We start from the raw sequence: 22,132 nt of genomic DNA, 5'->3' as shown, positions 1-22,132 counted from the left end.
GATGCGTATTAAACTATTATATATTTTTAAGACAGTTTCAACATTACTGAAATCTTTTGAGTTTCTGTAGATGAAACCTACCAGTTCGAAGGCTCTATTTGCAATTGTTTTATATGTGTTAAAAAGGATAGGTCATGAGAGATTACCACCTACTGGCAAATTACTTGAAAAAGGCATCAAATCACGTAGTTTCAAAATATCAGGCATACAAGTTACGAAAAGGAGGACATTTCTTGATTTTTTTTTAAATCCACCCGGACCCCGGACAAAGGTCTAAAAAGGAGAACATGTCCAGATAAAAGAGGACGTCTGGTCACCCTAGATATGGACTATGAGAAAGACAACAGTAACTACTATTATAATGACTACAACAAGGACAAAGACGAAGACAAGGACAGCAAGATCCACGACAAGAATCGCGACACGGACCACGACAATTGGAGAGTGCGCATATAAAAAAGAACCAATCACGATTGCAGTGGTACCATGCATTATTGTTTAAAAACTTGAATTTAAAAACATAAGCAGTGCATCCAATCTTACGATCTTTAAAATGAGATGCATTTATTATGCAGGGAATTTTTTTTTTTTAATTTTAACGCGAAAAATTGGGGTGCGTCCATTACGCAAGGGCATCCATTACATGAGTAAATACAGTATAACAAAACTTTTATTTTCTGAATTATAAACTTTTTAAATGATACATACTTCAAGATGCTGATAACTAGACGGACAGCCTGTACTGCTACGTCATACTCTTTATCCAGTGTCATGGCAACAATTCGGTCCTTGAACTTGCTGGTGAAGAGTTCCAACTTGCCTTTCAACTCTTCACTTGCATACAGAGGCTGAAGGGCCTGCATCATAAAAATTAATATACAAAATATTAGTACATTTTAACTCAGTATTCCATTAGAAGGGGGATGATTCCGATAATTTCTAGGTATTTTTAAAATATTCTCGAAAATACAACAAATCATTTGAAACTGTGAATACTTCTTTCTTTGATCCGGTCGAAATTACTGTAAACAAATAATATTATCAACAATCATTATAATTCTCGCAACACTCCAAAAAGATTAAGAATAAAAACTTATTACATAAAAATAAAACAAAAATTGATAAAAAATGAACAATTATAATAAACTAAAAGAAAAAAGTAATAAAAAAGAAAGTCATTACTTAAGTTATTACTGTCTTCATAATAATCCCCCTTGTTATCTCATCCTAACTTCGATATTGAGCTAATACCCATCTGTCAAAAATTAAATTATCTACAAGTGCAAAAACGTCAGTCAATTTGTTGATCGGTCATCGGTCTGTTTGTCTGCCCATGGTAATGTTTGTAGAAGTGGAGATAGTCTATTTTCCTTCTGGCTTCTCATTAGCTGTGTTGGAATATCATTGGATCTTCGGCATGACTTGTGGAAATAAGGCAATTGTAGATCGTTATTCTTGAATAAGTTCATGTTATGTAAATGTCAAAGAAACAAAACCACAGTATCTGGAGGCCATGGTGAAGCTAAGAAAGTTATTCTTGAATAAGTTCATGTTATATAAATGTCAAAGAAACAAAACCACAGTATCTGGAGGCCATGGTGAAGCTAAGAAAGTTATTCTTGAATAAGTTCATGTTATGTAAATGTCAAAGAAACAAAACCACAGCCTCATGGTAAAGTGAATAATCTTATTCTTGTTTAAGTTTATGTTATGTAAATCTCAAAGAAACACATGATTTGAAAATAACTCTTGAATAATAAATTAAGAGAACAAGCAATAGTGTGTAACGAATAGTAAAGAAACAATCAGGAGAAAGATGAACACAATAAAGTTGCATCGAAAATTTATACATCATTTGCTAATAAAAAAATTTTAGATGACAAAAATGTAGTGGTATGAACTCTTTCTACATTGACATCTAACATTCTTGAGACGAACTATCATCATAAAAATCAATCACTGTACAAAAATTCGTTAACACTACTCTGAAATACTTCATTCTTCTAACCTCTATAAAATAATTTCACTCAATTTCATAAGTTTTAGTTAAATTATGAAATTTCCTCATATTTATTTCCTTGTACTATATTAGAAACATCAATTTTCTCTATGTTTCTGCATCTATTCTTATAAGATCCTAAGTTACAATTTATGTCTGACTAATTGATGTGATTAAGCTGTCAAAATTGCAAGTCACTGGCACTTCCACTGTCTTTACAGTCTGATTTATACAAGCTGAAGTCTACTTTTGTTCCTAAACAAAATACTGTAAGAGGTACACTTATTTTCAAATATACATTCGCCTCTTCCATTTTATATTTCAATGACCGAATCTGCGAAGATATCTTTGTATACATATCAACTTTTTCATTTGCATTTGTAGGCACAAAAATTAACAGGTTGCAACATATCTTTGATTAAACTATAATTGGCATTCTGAAAATGAACAAAAATCAGTTTCATTTGGTCGTGCCTTATATATTAAACGAGAATAATCATTTTGATGACATGATGTGTGGGTCCGATAAGCTCTTTTGCAATAATTGAATAGGTATGTCGATCAAATTGCTTATCAAAATCACAATGCTATAATTAGCAAAATATTACAACATTTACAGTGTTAAATGTTTTCGGCACAAACTGCCATCAACTGAACACGTAACAATACAAGAATATGAATATTTCTGTCTGCCCATTTGTAGATGGCAGTTTATGCCGAAAATGTTTAACACTGTAAATGTTGTAATATTTTGCTAATTATAGCATTGTGGGTCTGATAAGCAATTTGACGGACATACCAATTCAATTACTGAGAATAATCATGTTAAATGTACACTTCAGCGATAGCATATATCTTACCTGCAAGCATTTAAGACGAACTTCTCCCACTTTGTCATGAAGAGTCCAACCGATGTATTTCAAATACGAGTCATCAAGAAAATTCTGATGAAATTTCTTCATCCATACACCAATTTCAGCCATACAAATTGCTCGAATCTCAGGCAGGGTGTCCCTAAATATCAATACAAACATCTTTGTTAATTCATAGATAATTTCATGTTACATTGATGTACTCAGGCCTACAGTGATGCAATATTTACAATTTTATCAAGGTTAATTATTTTATTTTGTCACATAATTTTTCTCTGCGTGAATTTTGACGAGAATAAATGGGGGGGAGACTTTAATCTTGATTATTTCTACTCATTTCGTCTCCAAAAATATTCTCATCCTGTCTGCTTATCAGTACTATCAGCTTAAATGCAATACATTAAAGATGGAAGTGATATGGTCCTAATTTTTTTTTCACTGTGTACAGCTTTCTGTGTTATTCAGGTGTGAAGTTAAAATGAAATATTTTATAAATAAAATATAAAATGGCATGCCGCAAACTGCAAGGAGTACAAAATATTTCATTTAACACTACTGACATTAAATGAAATTTTTGTCACCTATTCTGTTGGTGAATAATCTTAATGAAAATCTCATTTTCTGTATAAATTTCATCGAAATTCACTCATTAAACACTACTAAAGTTTACTAAATATACTAAATTTAATTTCTAACACTATACTATAATACTGTACTGTATATCACAGTACATTATTAATTTAATTGGACTAGGAGCCATCCATCAGAAGTCTTGAAATTTAGCTTAGCTTATCTAATTTCTCTGCCAGTTCAAGGGTTTGCTTTGTGGAATAGGTCCAGAAATTGGCATGGTCTTTGAAAGGGCGTGAAGAATCCACTCCCACAACAGTTCATTTATTTTTATGTATCCAGTTGTTTTCTGTTTCCTTTTCATGTCACCATTATTGATCTCAAGCCATTCACTCATGATACGCCCTTTATTTTTCCAAGTTTTCCTTACACTTGAATTTTCCACAACTGAATTTCAACATTATTTCCCATACACTTTGTTTCTATTTTCCTTTAACTCGATAACATTTACTTCATCACTTAATGATATTGCCATATTTTTAAGCAACTTTTTTATCACGAAACCACTACACACGCATTCTGCCCAGCTATGACAGTATACGGGTGTGAAGCATTGAAAATCTTTGAAGGGACTTGTCTGCCTAGTCAACAGGATAATAAAATTTATGACCACCAACACATCCTCGCACCCTTTAAAATTTTGCAAAGAAAACTTGTTTTTATCTTAGTGACTACATATTTCATAAATTCCTTGAAAGCATAAACTATTTCAGAATATAGTTTACAATAAAGTAGTGTGTCCAAAATATTATTTCCATTTTGAACAGTAGCAGACAGTTTCTGTTTCTGCATTGGACAGTTTCCCCCCCCCCCCCCAGGAAAAATTACACATAATATATACGAATTTCGTAAGGAACAATAAATTGTTCCAAAATAGACAGGATTCCGGATTATTCAGGTTCTGTTATTATTTGTTGTAACATTAGAGACTTTGTTCTTATGTATTTTATATCAAAGAGTCAGTTTGAGTTTAAAAACTTTACAATTATGTGCATCTCACCTGTATCTATGCACAAACACAGATTTAAACATGTAAGTGAGCATGTTCTTTATCTCGTCCATGTTTTCTTCCAGTTCTTGTCTCTTAGACATGAGTGATTCTAGGCGGTCGCTGGCTCTCTTATCTCTTGCTTTCTGTCTTTCAGCCTCATACTGTCTCTGAGTGTTATCCAAGTTGACAGACACAGTTAACGCCACATCCACCAAAGCCGTCATCAACTTCATTGCTGCCAAATGTTAAAAAAAAAACGCAACAAATATCAGTACTTTACATAGATAAATGAGATTTTTGAATATATGATGTACAAGTACTTTCTTATACAACTGAAGAACTTAACTGACAAACATCACAAGTTCAAAATTTACTACATTTGACTTTTTACCTGACATATGTTATGTTTTGCATTGACTACCATCCTACAAAAAAGAATTTCGCAAGTCCAGCTCCAAGTCTGTGTTTCTGAGTCATACAAATATTTCAATACTCTTATATTGCAAGCCTTTATAGTATCTTTCCTCTCCTGAAAAATTTAATTCGGTGGACTTGGAATGTTTGTCAATTCGTCTTCAAATAACAAACGAATGGTTGTCCCACTCTGTTTTCAAACGTAATTGTCATAAACTTCATAGCTGTCAATTATTAAAACAGTGTGTGTGGTGACATTATACAACAAATTTTGGACTGCACTATAATAGAAATAATTTACTAAAGCTGAAACTAATATCAAGATCTCTATCTTAAAATCTGCTACCTTAATGAGAACAAATTTTAAAAGTAAAAAGAGACTGATCTCCATTTTCATTTTCACATTTATCATACCAATTCTTACATATACGTACGTACATACATACATACATATTTTATATCTATATTTATATATAATAAAACTTCATTTTAACATTCCTGCTTTTAAGAAATCCCTATTTAAAAGTTATAACTTCAAATGACTCAGGAGAAGTACCATAAAAGCAATGTAATTGATTTCTGCTTTTAAGGAAAATTCACTTTAAAGGAACATATTTCAATCGACCTGCTAATACATATCCTGTTTTAGTAAAATTGTGAACCTATTTCAAACGTTTGTAATTGAATATTTTGAATATTATGGTCACACCAGGTGTGGCACTAGCAGCATTACACTCCAATCAATAGTATGCACCAACATCTCGATTGGGTGTTTGCATACCAAAAAAATTGTAAATTTAATCAAATTACTTACTTACAAATGGCTTTTAGAGAACCCGAAGGTTCACTCTCACCCTCACATGAGTCCACCATTGGTCCCTATCCTGAGCAAGATTAATCCAGTCCCTAACATCATATCCCACCTCCTTCAAATCCATTTTAATATTATCTCCCATCTACGTCTTGGCCTCCCCAAAGATTTTTTTCCCTCAGGTCTTCCAACTAACACTCTATACGCATTTCTGGATTCACCCATAAGTGCTGCAAGCCCTGCCCATCTCAAACGTCTGGATTTAATGTTCATAATTATGTCAGGTGAAGAATACAATATGTACAGTTCTGCGTTGTGTAACTTTCTCCATTCTCCCTCTTAGCCTCAAATATTTTCCTAAGCCCCTTACTCTCGAACACCCTTAACATCTGTTCCTCCCTCAAAGCATGAGCACTGAGTAGCAATAGGGATAATAATTCTACGTACTGGCTGCCTTTACCCCAAAGAAATGCTCCTTATACTCATTTCTGTTAGGGCTGAGTGAGCCAGAAGGCCATAGTGCAACAGGAATGATTAGCTCAATGCAGAAAATCAATAAAATCACTGAGAATCGAACCCGCGACCTTCCAGCTTGCAGTGCAATGTCTTATCTCACTTTTTATTTTACTTATTGCATTGCACAGATCTTACATCAGCATTGTAGCTTTGAAATGTGGAACAAATCAAAAGATATACATTGAGTAGAAGGTATGAGAATACAGAAATTTTGTTAATTCTGTTCTGACCCTTTCCTCCAGGCCTTTCAAAGCTTTAAAAATATTATGCAGTGCATGAATACCATAATTATTACAACTGAGACTAACAGGATGTCGATGGAGATCTGAGTGTCTTGTATTAATATTATGAATGTTTTGATTACTAGTACTAAATATATCTTGGTTTTTAATGTAAAACATTATTAGGGAAAGAATGTACTCACAAGGCAAAGTAGAAAAACTGAGCACTATTATGTGTACAAAATTTGATCACACTGTTTTAACAACATTGAATGCTAGTTTATTTGCTCTATTAAATCATTAATTTATTAGATTTAACACTTTATTAGGAGTCTTTATAAAGTGAACGTATTGTTTACTTAAAATATAAGCACTTGTATCATCTAAAAATAAGATTACTTGGAATAAATTATTTATGGTTGAGGCTAAATCATTAATATGAGGGTCACTACGAAAAGTTTTGAGATATGCCAAAATTATCACAAATAAAATCATTCTGACTGATGCATTTTCTCGAAGTATTCAGCACGACACTATATGCATTTTCACATTCTTGGAAATCACTTTTCAAAGCACTCCTGACATTAATTTTCTTCAAGGACTGTGAGCTCACTTTGTACATTGTAACAACTACTTCAGAACTGGAAAACCTTCTTCTGCACATGCAGTTTTTCACTGTCAAGAAAAGAAAACAATCGCAAGGAGCCAGGGCATGCCTGTAGGGAGAATGAGTCACGAGTTTCACCTCTGTGAACTCCTGGAAGTAGATGGTAACATTGGGCAGATGCGTTGCAATGATGGAGGAGGATTCCTCAGTCCCATTCTTGGCAGTCGTTCAGAAGTTTCTCGAAAATTTTCGGTAGGCAAATTATGGTGTACCAATTAGTGGTAACAGTAGTTTGGTCCTCAAGAAGCACAGTTGCCACATGGCCACTTTTGAAGAAAAAGGTGGCCACCATTTTCTTGCCAACACGTAGAGGCCACTTCAATTTTGTTGATGAAGTGTCATTTGGAAAGATCCACACTGCAACTGATGTTCAGTCTCGGAGTCAAATTGGTAAATCCAGGTTTTGTCACCAGTGACAATGTCAGAAACTTGTCTAGAGCTGGCTCAGTCGAACTTTGCCAGCATTTTTTCGCACTATTCAACATGGGTGAGGTACCCATCAGGACGAAACCTTCCTGATGCAAAGATTATCGTGCAGGATTTTCGACACTGTCGGTGATCCAATCTGCAAGGTTGCTTCAATGTCTTTCAATGTCATGCACACAATTGTTTTTGTAGAATATTTCTTCCACAGCAGAAATACTTTCTTCAATTACTGCATTGCTGGAAACTCAATCCTCTCGTCTTTCAGCGCAGTCCTGCCCCTTCTAAATTCTTGAAACCATCAAGAAAAAATTGTTGCACAGAAAGGAGCAATGGCATATGCAGAATTTTGTCGGGGGGGGGGGGGGGGGGTATTATTAAAATTGTTTACAATTTACATGATCGGTAGTTTAAATTTTATGTTTTATTATTATTATTATTATTATTATTATTATTATTATTATTATTATTAATATGTCACGGTACATTTATTCATATTATACTATGTTCTAATACAACATACTCGTGAATATCCTTACAAAATCTTTGAAATGTAACTTTTTCACAGCCATCCAATTTTTAACAAACTTTAACTTCTGTATAATTTTCTGTAATAAAAAATGCTTGTGTCATTATTACACTTACACAATAATCTCATATATATAGTCAATAGTTGTTTCTACATGATAGGTAAGACACTTTACGTAACAGGAAAATCCATGGAAACAATAAAATACATTGAAATAAATTTAATTAAACACAATAATGCAACATGGAACTCACCAAGGATCAAGAATGAAACTATCATGATGAATATATTGAAGGAGGTGTAGGAGGACTATGCCTTATGTCGATGTAGATTTTGTTACTCTGACAGTGAAAAATTAGAGACGGGGAAACGATTATGGATAAAAAAATACTCAAGTGTAAATATGTAGTTTTTTTTTTAGGTTAAAGGAGAAGTCCAAAACCCAGTACCCCACCCCTTTGCCTATGCCCCTTGAAAGAAGCAAGGTCCACACACTTTTAAAATCGTACAAAATAATCGCTCAAAAGTATGTATGTATTTATTAACACTACAATTGGGTATACACCTGGTGGCAGTGATATATAATATACAATAATAACATTACAATAATTATATTCATAAAAATAATTACAGCAATATAATTAAATTGATGCAATAAACCTAGTACTATAAATAAAAATTATGCTATAATAACGCCTACAATACGCGAAAGTAAATCTAACTTATAAGCACTTCTATTAAACCCAACTATTACCAACTTAAGTAATTACATATCACCTTAATTAATTACATATCAACTTAATTACATATAATCTTAATTAAATACATATCAACTTAATTAATTACATGACACAATTTAGATAATTACACTGCACCTACAATTACATTTTCAGTCTAATCTTCTCAACCTTTCTTAAAATGTATTGTTTTGTATTGTAAAGTGTTCTCTTTATAACTCCATTTCAGCAACTGAGATAGCATGCACAGGGTTATTTTTCCTCATCTTGCTTGAATACGAGGTAATAAGAGGATCGCTACCTGCTACCAGTTTACTCACAGAGGATGAAGCTACCCCATGTTTGAATTCATTTATGTGTATCAGCTTTTACTTTCAAGTATCTCAAAACTTTCATAGTGACCTCTGTATAAACTAGAAACAATAATGGACCTAAAATTTATCCCTGGGGAGCTCCGTGTGTAATATCTCTAAATTCTGAGTGGTTAACTTTGTGACTACAGTAAAATCCCTCGTATCTGGCATCCAAATAATTGGCAATACCAAAACAACAACAAAAAATAGTCATTCATGCAAAAGGGAAGAGCTGTACGAAGATGTGAGTGGTTTTCGTGGATCACACATGCCACATATTGTGTTTACTCTTTACATTGTTCACGCGTGAAAACAGACAGAAACCCCTGTTATGTCCCTGAAGTAGATTGGGTAGCATCGGTAAGCTGTCACTTGGACCTTGCAAAACAATGTGTAGAGACAATATCTTTAAATTTACCACTTGAACTCGCCTGTTTCGAAGGGGTGTTGGATGAGTCTAAATAGGAAAGTGTGAAATTCTCTGTTCCTACAGCGCGTAAAAGTTTCAGTTGAGTGATAGATAATATCATGGCTATTACTGCTAAATGCTGCTGTTGCACAATGAATTCTGCAAAACGCAAGCAAAATGTTCTTATGCTCAAATCAATGAGTGCCACCCCTGATTACATACGCTACTTCGTCTTCATAGTTGCGACATTGGCTATACTGCTTTTCACGTCACATGACTCACAAACTGTCATTAGGTTACGAAAACTTTTAGTATTTTTTACACTATTATGTATTACTATAATTATGAAGTGATGAATGTACATTACTGTATTCAGTACTAAAAATTAACACTGTATGTATTTAAAAATTTTGTTTTTAAATATCTATACGAAAATTACTAAATTTCAACATGGAAAAAATGTTTGTGCAGTACAGTGTGTCTTTACATAACCTATAAATGTATTTTCCAATTATCCAGCAAAATCAGTTATCCAACACTGGCTTTATCCCACAGTTGCTGGGTACGAGGAATTCTACTGTATCTGGTATATTTATTTCCATTTTTTTTTTATTTATTAAGTAAGATGTAAACCAACCTAAGGTCTCAATCTTAATACCATAAAACTTCAATTTATCAATATATTGTGATCTACATAGTCAAATCCTGTAACTGAATCACAAAATATGCACTTAATATGTAATTAAAGAATTACGTACTTCATCTACAACTTGTAAATTCAAATTTCCCTAAAAATTAATATATTGTTGGATTCCGAGTAATAATATATCTATTATACATTCATATATAACTTTCTCAAACACCTGAAAATTTTTTGTTAATAATGATATGGGTCTATACGAAATAATTAGCAACAGTAGATTTATATTCGTTTTTGTATACCGGTTTTACAATTGAGTATTTGAGTCCTTCTGGGAAAATACCACATTACAATAACAAATTGCATAAATAACTTGGAGGGGAAATTTTCAGAACAGGCTTTTAGAACTTTACTTGGTATTTCACATCTAGGGGATTTTTTTTAGACGTTTTATCACATACACAATTTTTGCTGCAATAGTTAGAATAAATTTGAGACCTGGAAATTCAGTGTTAATGTACCTAGCTAATTGTGAAATCTTTTGCACAATCTTGAATATTTAAGTTGTCAATAATATTTACATAGGTTATTAAAGGAATTCTTTCGTGGAACAGAAAGATATAACTCCATATTTTACATCATCTTTCACCAGTAATTTGTAACATACAACATCATACCTTTGTGGAATTTGCCCCAGTTTTAGGATTCTGATTCTCTTTTTACCATAACATGTTTATTTCTTGGTTTATTACTTATGGGTTTAGTTACGAATTCTCTTCTTTTATGTAGTAATATAAATAATCTTCAACCAAAGTAACATTCACTTACCTGCAAGTGTAGCAGTATGTCTGAATGCCCGAACTTGAGAGTCAGACAAGCCAGTGAGCAGAGAAATAACATTGTCCATTAGATACTGATCATAGATTATTGAATACTGGCATTGTTTTACCAAGATTTGTACAAAATCGCAGAAGTTGTTGCGGAACTTTTTCCAAGTCTGACCTGTCATGATGAGAGGATACTCTCCACTTTCCTACAACAGGAGAAAAACTGAATGTTATAAAAAAACACACACATCCTATTACAGTGCCAAATTATTCATACAAACACAATTTCAAATCAAAATTCGAAAGAAATTTCAAGAAATCAGTGATAATAAATCTTGGTTAGTATTGCTTACCGAAAAAGAACATTCATCCCTCCTCTGGCAAACTAGCGAAAGTGACAAATTAGTGACCCTGCACTTAAGATCTATATTTTCACTTTTGCTAGTTTGCCAGAGGAGGGACGATATAGCTACCTAATTCTCGACATGATTCAGTAGCAAAAATTTCGAATGCTAACTGGCCATGACTGCTTAGCAGCACACTGTTTAAAATTGGAATTTTTCGTTCACCAAAAGGCATCTTGTGTAACCTAGAAGACTCTTGATGAATCAAGAACATCTATGAAAATGTCCAGCTCTGGCATCACATCTTCTGGATTTGGACTCTAAATTATACTGCGAATCTAAAAGGCGAATGGAGAACTTCAAAGTGCCTGGGCAATAGATATTACTACTACTACATATCTTATTTCAATATGCTGAGGTAGTAGTGGATGTCTGAAATTAATGCTTCGAAGTAAATGGAGAATCAGGGAGCAAAAGAGATGTAGAGGAGGAGAATAAGAGCAGGACTAAGGTAAATTAGAGAAAGTAAGAAGAAATAGAAAAAGAGCACAAATAAGAATAAATAAATCCTAACTGTAATTTTTCATATGATTCATATAATTACGAACTTCTCTAACAGCAACTGTTTGTTAATATAACTATCCTGGGAAAAAAAAGACATGCTGTAACAATTTATTATACAAAGAGATCCAATTCATAATTTCAGATTGGTTATAGCCACATCAAAGCAAATAAGAAGAAAACAATCCTAACTATAATTTTTCACGTGATTCATATAATTACAAACTTCTGTAACTAAAACTGTTTGTTAGTACAAGGAAAAAAAAAAAAACCAATACTGTAACAATTCAAAGAGACCCAATTCATAATTTGAGATCTGTTACAGCACATATCAAAGCTATAAGTTATCGGCACTTGCATCACTTGCTCCCATTATCAGCTGATAAGTAGCATATGATCATAGTCAAACTAACACAATGGCAAGCACAGTATTAGGCACATTTTTAGTAGAAACTTATTCACAGAATAAAACTGTAAAACATGTTAAAAAGTGCAGTCGTAAGTTCAATCACAGATATCCAGAATCTTTCATACCAACAAAATCATATAGTCACGCATTTATTCAAAAGTAGCATAATAAGGGTTGTGTTAAAAAAAAAATCAAGAAGTTTACTGGCAGCAGAAAAGTCTGTTGGTATGAATGCAAGATTATCCTCCTATACTATACTTCACACATGATTATGATATAAGATGTATATGCAGAGACCTAAAGTATGGTATATTGTATATCTACCAAAAACACAGTGCACACTGCTGCAGTTAAGCAGCATGGAAGAAAATACGAGCCTATTATGAAATCACTGGCTATGCCTGCCCACATGTTCACTGAAAATCTTACTTAATGGCTCCTCACAAATGCAGTGCAGGGATTTGCATCAGCCCATGCATGACTATTCCAACAATTAACATTCCATCTCTAATTCAACATGTTTCATCAGTGAAAAACACATAGACCTATGCAGGAAAGTGAGGGCAGTCCACACAGTGCTGCAGTAACCATTGACTGAACACGACGCAAGGAACGAAGTCAACAGGAGTCAAAGCAAGAACTTTCTGTGGATTGTAGGCGTGCAGCTACTGTTCCTGTAGTACTTACCAAACAGTACTATGCACGGCACAGTACACGTGCTACTGCTCAAGTGCTTATTGAAGGCTGGGACCACTAATAGCAGACAAATACAAGCTTGATTTTATGTTATTCTTCTTCTTCTTCTTCTTCCTTTCAAGTATTAGGCCAAATGGCCTGTTACGATCTCACAGTTGAATTTTCAATCCAGCACTTCTTTGGACGACTGAGAGATCTCTTCCCGTTTGGACGATAGTGGAGCATGACTTTTGAGATTCTATCTCTACGCATGCGATGCAGATGATTTATCCAGTTGTTATGATAATGTTTTACGTGATTAATTACAGATTCTAGTTGTAATTCTTCCATTACATCTTCATTGCGTTTGTGATCCCATTTCGTATATCCCGCTGTAAATCTCATAAATTTCATTTCATTAGCCGTTATTCTTTCGTGTTTCTTCCTGAATGTCCATGCCTTACTGCCGTAACAAAGTACAGGTCTCGCCAATGTCTTGTAAAGACGAATTCGAGTATGCCTTTGTACTAGGGAAGGTTTCATAATGTTGTTAATTATTCCCATTGTTTTGGTGTATTTAGAAATTTTCTGTGAAATGTCTACTTCATCGAAAAAAGATAATGTATATCCAAGATATGTAAAATAATTTATCCTTTCTAATAGTTTTGAATCTAAACATATTTTGCTAAGCACAGGGTATTTTCCTCAGAAAGCCATAATTTTAGTTTTTTCTTTATTGATTTTCATATCATATTTAATTCCAATTTTGTTCAAATTAAAAATTGAACGTTGTGATTCATCTTCTGAGGGTGCCACCAGAGCTAAATCGTCTGCAAAAAGTAATGAATCTAGCTATAAATGTCTATTGAGTTGTATATATCCAAGAGGCAATTGTTTCCATTCTCTAATAATTTGATTCATATATATATATATATATAATAAATAGCAACGGTGAAAGGCCGCGGCTTGTCTTACTCCTGTATGAATTTCTGTCCAATGCAATAATTTATTGTCACACCTTACTGCAATTAGATTTGTTTTATAGATATCATATATGTTTGCTATAAGTTGTGGAACATGGTCTGTGGCTAATACATTTAATAATTTATTTCTGTTCACCCTATCAAATGCCTTTTCCAAATCAATGAAAGCAATATGTGTTTCTAAGTTGAATTCCCGGTGCTTTTCCATCAATAATTTTAATGTAAAATATCCATCGCAACATGATCTTCCTTTTCGGAAGCCATTTTGTTGATTTTATGTTATTACTGACTAATATTTAAATGTACTTTAAAAGCTTTTATAAGAAAAGGACAAAATTAAATTTTTATTAAAATTACAAGAAGGAAACTAATGGCACTATCTCATTCAAAACAGTACATGAATGGGTTATTTATGAAAGGGCCTAAGTCTTGAATACTAAATTGTTAGCAATTTAAGAAAAACTGCTTACAGGGTGAAATTTTGAAATTAAGGCTGAAATAAAAATTGTATCATAAATTCTACTAAGCATTAGAGTGTGAAACTTAGTCCTCTTCATATCTAAATCGATGTATCTATACCCAAAGAGCAGTTATTACATTACAAACTCATTTTCACAAAATTAGCGACTTAGGCCCTTTCATAAATAACCCATTCACATATAGTCAGCAAACTAAATAAAGATTTGGCAAAATTTAATTGGAACTCTTACCTATGTTAAAATGCGCATTTGTTAGTTTTCATCTCAATCTATTACCCTTTCATAGCCAGCAATGGTTTATATCATACAGGTATTATCAACACAAAAATGGAACTCTTCATATCACAAAGCCCAAGTTTAACATGAACATTTTGAAACAACAGAAGTGTCATTTCTTTCCGCAAATTCCATTACACATTAACTACTTTGCATAAATTAAAAAACTGAAACTAGACATAATGTTCAAAATTCACTACCAGTAATTACCTACCTCATCAAATTCTTCTGTCATCTTTCTTATAATAGCGGCATGTTCCATCGATGCCTGCATAGAAGATGTGATTTTTCCTTTACATCCAGAAGCATTGATAAAGAACTGCATGAGTGACAGAAGGGCTGCATCTCGATTCACTTTATAACTCTCAATCCAATCGTCCACAACAGCCTGCGACATAAAAACATAACATAATAAATTCAAGTATTGTGAACACAGATTTTAAAAATATAATTTACATCTGCAATTCATTGACAGTGACAGTCGCAACAGCAGCAGCAGCAACAAATTTCTCTGTCATTTTTCTTATATTAGCCACATATTCTATCGATGCCTGCAGAGAAGATGTGATTTTTTCCATTACATCCAGATGTATTGGATTAATGACAAAAGGACTGCATCTCAATTCACTTTGTAACTCTCAATCCAATCATCCACAACCAGCCACATAAAAACATATTAACATATAGATTCAGAAGCTGTGAACAGAAATTTCAAAACTGTAATTGACATTTGCAATTAATTGCTGCCACTTGCCAACTGATCCAGACATATGGCATATTGTAAACCAGTGAGTAGACTCAGAAAGAGATAGGAAATCAGTAATTTCACTAAAAAAAATTAATACAATCAGTACAGATCAAAGACTTACAGGCTTACACCTTGAAATGGACAAATGATGAAGATAACGATGATGATAATGTTGTTCAGTCAACTGTCAGAAGACAGTGAGATGTACTGCTTGATAGCAGATGTACATATCAGCCAGAACCTTCATCGGAGATGATGTGAAAATTAAAAAATTTAATTCACCTCATAGTAAGTCAACGGAAAAAGAGTTCGAGGCAGAAGAAGATATTAGATGATAGACGACATTAAGATACATGGATCATATGTGGAGACAAAGACGAAGACAGAAAATAGGAAAGATTGGAGAAAGCTGAGTTTCCAGTGAAAAACCTGTCCTTGGTAGAACGCTAAGAATGAAATAAATAGTAACATCAGACCTGAAGACTTACTGCCAACCTACGTATGGGATTCATTTATGATTACTAGCTTTGTGGAACATTTGTTATAGGAATAACAAGGAAATGCACTATGGATCAGAATTCAAATCTAGCGGGAAAAAATTAATTTTCATCTGGAATGTTTTCTGTTACAAACAGTATTGCAATCATATCGCAAATTGTGAAATTGCTTGCATTACATCTCAATAATTTTTCATTTCTCAGCTTTTGGAAATTGTTGCTGTTCAGTCAACTGTCCGAAGACAGGTCTGAACCTCACAAGGGTTATCGAGAAGGTATCACTTATGAGGCGACTAGGCCAGGAGATAATGGGGTAGTGTAACCAGTTCCTTTCCCTCTCCATCGCATACATCGCCGATTAGCTACATATTACACTAATCAGACTTCAGATGCATACAAACAATTGTTCTTCCTCTGACACACATCGACAAGTGAGTTGTACTGCCTGATAATAGATGTACATATCAGTCAGAACCTCAATCAGAGAATTTTTGGACATTACAAAATTAAACCAATTTTTAAGAAATTTCGAATATGAAATTATAAAAAATATTTCCATCTTTTCTCACTAGATCTAGATGTAACTCTCGTCATTATCACCACTGTCATCATGGTGGTCACTGTCCTCATACTCTTCCTCCTCCTGCTCGTCCTCCTAGTCTTCAACAACTATGTGTTGAGGTGCACAGAGAACTGTTGGTTCATTAGTAGTAGAGTTGTGGGATTTAATTGATTAATCTGATGGATTAATCGATCAATTTCTATTGTAAGATTAACTGATCAAAAACATTTAATTGAACAATCAAGTCGATTAAAATTAATCAGTTGTACTTGATATTATTATTTTGTTAATGCAAACTCAGAGTAAAAATTCCGACAATTTCGTCTCTCAGAAATTGCTTACTTCAAACATGATAAAACCGTTATTTTGTAACTGAAAAGCAGGTAGCAGGTAGCATAGGGCAAATCCTTGCACAGATATGAGGACAGTGACCTGGTCTACCCCTATCGCAAGTTGAAACATGATGCGAAACCCTTATTAAGTTTGTCAGCTCATCTTCCTAGCATATGAAATACATACTTTTGCGGATTTCGTCCCCCTCATCCCTTAGCCATGGTTACATTGTGTGCAAGTGAGAGAGTAACTATCTTCTTCTCTTTCTCAAATTTTGTAACCAGATTACAATAGAGGCCAGTCTGCTGTTCTGTTAGTTTCTTTACTGAGTTTCTAAATCAAACTTGTGTGTTTAGTTTGCTAAAGAAAAAAAATCAGATTTCTGCAGTCTGTGAAAAAAGTGAAAACTCCATTATGTCATAGGCCTATGAGAATTTGAGAAGTAAGATCGGTGAAATGTTTGGATTTAAATTGAACGATCATGGAGAAGTGCTTGACAGAAAAAAAAATTTCGTGTTTAGTGATGCAGGAAATATTGTTACTAAATGTAGAGCAGCACTTAATTCGGAACATTTGAATGCACTCACATGTTTAAAACCGTGGATAAAAAAACTCTCCCTCTCCCTTCCCCCCTCCTCTCTCCCTCTCCCCCCTCTCTCAATCTCTCTCTCCCTCCCTCCCTCAAATGTACTAACATAACTATCTTACGTAGCAGGAAATCATCACCAATACCCTATGTGCAATCACAATTCGGGATTTTAAGGAAATGAAGGACTGTGCGAGATATGTTCTACATTCATTAACACACAATCAATGACAGCTCTGAACTGCACACTGCAGGGAACTCATTAAGACCGCTGAAAATATATCCAACATCTTGAGTTCGACTATTACAGATGACAAGTGTTTCCAATATAACTCTGAAGCAAAATGAAGTGTGGAGCGGATATTAGCAATATCTCCACAAACAACCAACAAATTCAATCAAGAAAGATCAAACAATATTCATGAATGTCTACAATAATAAAGAAAATGTGAACAGAGTTCATGCCCAGTTACTGCTGCCTACTATCTGAACAGTCTGAAATGTTGCTCCAGAGAATCTGTCGTGTATGCCTAACTTGGGGAACAGTTTATTCCCATTGCATCACAAGCTAGCCACAAGGCTCTCATACTCAGGGAGATTTTGGCCATCAGAAAAATTTATGTAGTCCTGCAGGCATTGAATTCATTGGCCATATGACTACTTTTTAACTACAAAACTCAAAGCATGACTGAAATGGTTGTTAGCTTTATGATGAAGACATTATTCAAAGGGCACAGCCTGCTACTATTCTTTCTAGTCACTTCATGATCATGTATGCAGTGCGTAAGTGCAACAGGAAGCCACTTTGCATGAACTATGCTCTCACAAATGGAATCTTTTCTTTCCAACTTCAGTCCTGTTTTCCAATTTCCACACTGTGTACAATAATATTAAATACCAGTATATGAAATGGGCAAATAAACGATATAGTCTACAAAAGAAAAGAAGTGAAAATTGCAAAACACAAACCTGTAACGACACTTTCCCCTGTCTAATGATATAGTACAAACTGTTCTCATCCTCAGCCATTAATTCCGAAATGGGCTTCCTGCCTGGACGACGTTTCTTAGGCTCTTCTACTGCCAAGCCACCTCGGCGAGTGGTAACTATTGTAGTTGTAATTGGTGCGGGAGTGGCTGAAACATAAATATGTTACATCAAACCATTTTACTCACAGATACAAACTGCCTGCTACTTTCTACTCAACCCAGTTCTTGTTTTATATCTAAACATAAACTTAAATTTGTCGTAAGTAATTCATGGAAATCTTTGAAAATCCTACGATTCTTAGCTGAAGTAGTTCACAACTTTAGGTATGAATTTAGATATAGTTATTGTTATTTCGAACTAGAAACTGATGAGAATATATGGCCTGCACCGATCTTTCGATATAATTTTTTTTTGCAAAGAAAATCATCAAGAATTAGGAGAAAATCATCACCTGCTGCAATTTTAGAAAGCTTTCAATAAATTGCCTCAATTTTCTCGAAAAAAAAATTAATTTAATGTACAGTTCCAGAAACAAAAAAAAAAAAAAAAAGACTCTATTCTTGAAGCTTCTTACAGAGCATGATTCACACCACAATGCTTTAGTAACAGTTTTCAATCCAGTATTATATGAATAATATTACAGGAAGGTATTTCACAACTAATGCAAAAATCACGAAATTAATCTGGAAATAAGATCAAATTAATGCCTAAGAGTCATTATGTAGCAAACACAAACTAGTACGACAACTCTAATTATGACAATTCACCAAAAAACATTCTGACAGTTCTGTGTTCGCATGCTTGCTCGCATATTACAAAGTTCAGACTTCAGATACTGTTGAGAGATGAGTTTTTTTTTTAATTAATTATGCAGGTTAATTTTGTTTACCATCATTCTGTTTTATTGCACAATTTATAAATAAAATAAAAGACAAACATATCCCACACAGTACAACATTTGCAACTTTCGACATAACCTATACACAAACAAACCCATAAAAGATATACTACAGATACTAGAACAAATGCTCAAAAACAACACACCACAAGAACACTTTAAAGAAATCATACAAATCACAGACATAATCACAAAACAGAACTACTTCACATACAATAACAAATATTACACTCAAATCGAAGGCCTACCCATGGGATCACCCATTTCCAGCATACTAGCAGAAATATTCTTACACCACATAGAACAGACATACATACTGAACAAAGACAACAACAAACACGCAGACAACATCATATATTGGCACAGATACGTAGATGACATACTAATACTATACAAAGGAAATAAAAGACAAATCCAAAACCTACATCAACACATAAACAAAAGACACCCAAAGCTACACTACACATTAGAAATTGAAAACAACAAATCCATAAATTTTCTAGACATCACAATAACAAAAGTAAACAACAAACACACATTCAAAGTATACAGAAAACCCACAACAACTACACACATACAACACAAACAAGCTGCATTCCGAACAATGGTACACAGACTACTCAACATACCAATGAACCACCATGATTACAAAGAAGAGCTAAACACAATCAAATACATAGCACCCTAACATAATAACCAACATAATACGTAAGACAAAACATAACCACAAAAGACATAAGAATACAACACAAGCACAAGAACACAAAAAATACATGACACTAACATACGAAAACAAAAACACACACAAAAACATCTCAACACACAAACAAACAAATACAACCACACAGAAGTATACAAACTCAAATGTAACACTTGCAACAACTTCTACATAGGTCAGACAGGCAGATCATTTCAAACACGTTACAAAGAACACATCACAGCCATAACAAAATTACAAAACACCTCCACATATGCAGAACACATCACAAATGCTAACTACACCTACAGAGACATCAACACAGACATGGAAATACTACACATCCAACCAAAAAGCCAGAAATTAAACACACTAGAACAATATGAAATATACAGACACACAAAAACACACTCCAATGAAATTCTCAACACACAACTCAATTTCAGAACACACACACTCTTTGACTCCTCCTTACACCACACGAACACACCCCCACAGGAAACAAAACAAGAGGCATCAAGACCAGCAACGACCAGTTCTGAAGATGACCCATAAATAGGTCGAAACATGTAAACAAGGTATGTTAGAATTTAACACAAGAAAGTCTTATCATACATATTCCGAAGTGATACAGTGTTAAAAGTTGTGTAATCAAGATGTATAATTTATAAATATTAACTTACAATTAAGAATAAATCAATTTTCATTTCAACTTTTCAAATCCCTTTCGCGTTATGATAACAATGTAAAATAAATTTCAGTAACTGCCACGTGTGTACCACTGCTTTGTAACACTGAGCATGTACAATACTTTGAATCTGGAATTTAAACAATTCAGGCAGGTCATTATTTTTCTGGAACTGTATATACTGGTACATTGAAAGTAAGTATTACAGCTACAGTGCAAACCTGGAGGAGGGGGAGGAGCAGCAGCTGCTGCCGCAGCTCGAACACGTGCACGTGTCACACGAGCACGAGTCACCATGTTGGCAGGTGTGGGTGGTTGGTCGTATTGGCCTGTTTGTTCATAACTAGGAAGTGTCTGCTGTTGCTGCTGCAGCTCGAACTGTTGTGTCTGCTGTGCTTGTTGTTCATATAACTGCTGCTGTTGGAATGCCTGCCCTGCTGCTGCTGCTTCAGCATATTCATTTCCAGTATACATGTCCGATCTGCAATCACATGAATAGCCACACTAAAGGCTTGCTCCAATCAGCTGTGTCATTACAGGTTAACGCCAATGTGCTTGAACTTCTGTTCAAAATGTAGTAACCATGAGCTACGAAACAATTAAAAAGTAATCGTGGTAAAAATATAATTATACACAAAGAATATTTTGACTCACCCTGTATGAAGAGGAGTGGCAGGCTGATTACTGTAAGGAGTATAGGGTGTATATGGTTCTTGTAACTCAGTTCCACTTCCATCCATCGGTGTCATCGGAGTCATTGGCGACTCATACTCAGGAGGCGGTGGCTCATCCATCCGTATCCTTTTCCCTCCTCGCCGCTGCATTGTGACTATTTGATCCACTTATCTATAAAAAATAAAAGTATCACATTATAAATTATAACGCAAAGTTCTCTTCTTTACAACACCTCATAAAATCCTCTATGTATAAGAATATAAAAGATAAATTCGTGCACCAAAGAAATGTAAAAATTAAATTTTATCAATAATAAAAACAGCACCAATTTCGTAAAGAAGCACGAAAATGACGATAAAAGATCCTCACTCAAAACAAAAAAAATGAATCTATGACATTCCTGCCAGTTGTTTCGACCCAACAGGTCTTCTAATGAAGTCTAGGTTATTGAACATTATTAATAAATTAATCTTATTGATTGCTCCACACTCAAAATCATCTCAATAGTTAGGCCTACACAAAAATCTATGAATTGGAGCATGCAACTTGTAAACAGCGTACTGATGTGTTAAGTGGCAGATAAGGCCAGTAACGATATAAAAACAAAATGCTGACAATACTTTGTTAACAATCTTAACTATCACAAGTCAACACACAGTCCAAAATCTGCTTTCTCTAGTCAATGTGATTCA

At 34.0% G+C, this 22,132-nt stretch overlaps 1 protein-coding gene across 2 annotated transcripts in view; it reads right to left on the bottom strand.

Annotated features, from left to right (window-relative positions):
• Positions 1 to 22,132, bottom strand: part of SA1 (stromal antigen) — a 63,318-nt gene that overhangs the window by 32,451 nt on the left and 8,735 nt on the right. For both annotated transcript variants that reach the window (XM_069841348.1, XM_069841349.1), the window contains exons 2-9: positions 21,420 to 21,611; positions 20,987 to 21,246; positions 18,462 to 18,628; positions 14,981 to 15,154; positions 11,041 to 11,245; positions 4,502 to 4,727; positions 2,860 to 3,013; positions 709 to 857 (exon numbers count right to left, since the gene is read on the bottom strand). In XM_069841348.1, the coding sequence (XP_069697449.1) occupies positions 709 to 857; positions 2,860 to 3,013; positions 4,502 to 4,727; positions 11,041 to 11,245; positions 14,981 to 15,154; positions 18,462 to 18,628; positions 20,987 to 21,246; positions 21,420 to 21,589 (1,505 nt within the window). In that variant the 5' untranslated portion in view covers positions 21,590 to 21,611. The remainder of the gene's footprint in view (positions 1 to 708; positions 858 to 2,859; positions 3,014 to 4,501; positions 4,728 to 11,040; positions 11,246 to 14,980; positions 15,155 to 18,461; positions 18,629 to 20,986; positions 21,247 to 21,419; positions 21,612 to 22,132) is intronic.

The sequence above is a fragment of the Periplaneta americana genome, chromosome 12, assembly GCF_040183065.1.
Source record: "Periplaneta americana isolate PAMFEO1 chromosome 12, P.americana_PAMFEO1_priV1, whole genome shotgun sequence".
Classification (NCBI taxonomy): Eukaryota; Metazoa; Arthropoda; class Insecta; order Blattodea; family Blattidae; genus Periplaneta; species Periplaneta americana.
The sequence above is the reverse complement of the archived record's forward strand: the minus strand, read 5'-3'. Positions and strand labels throughout refer to the sequence as shown.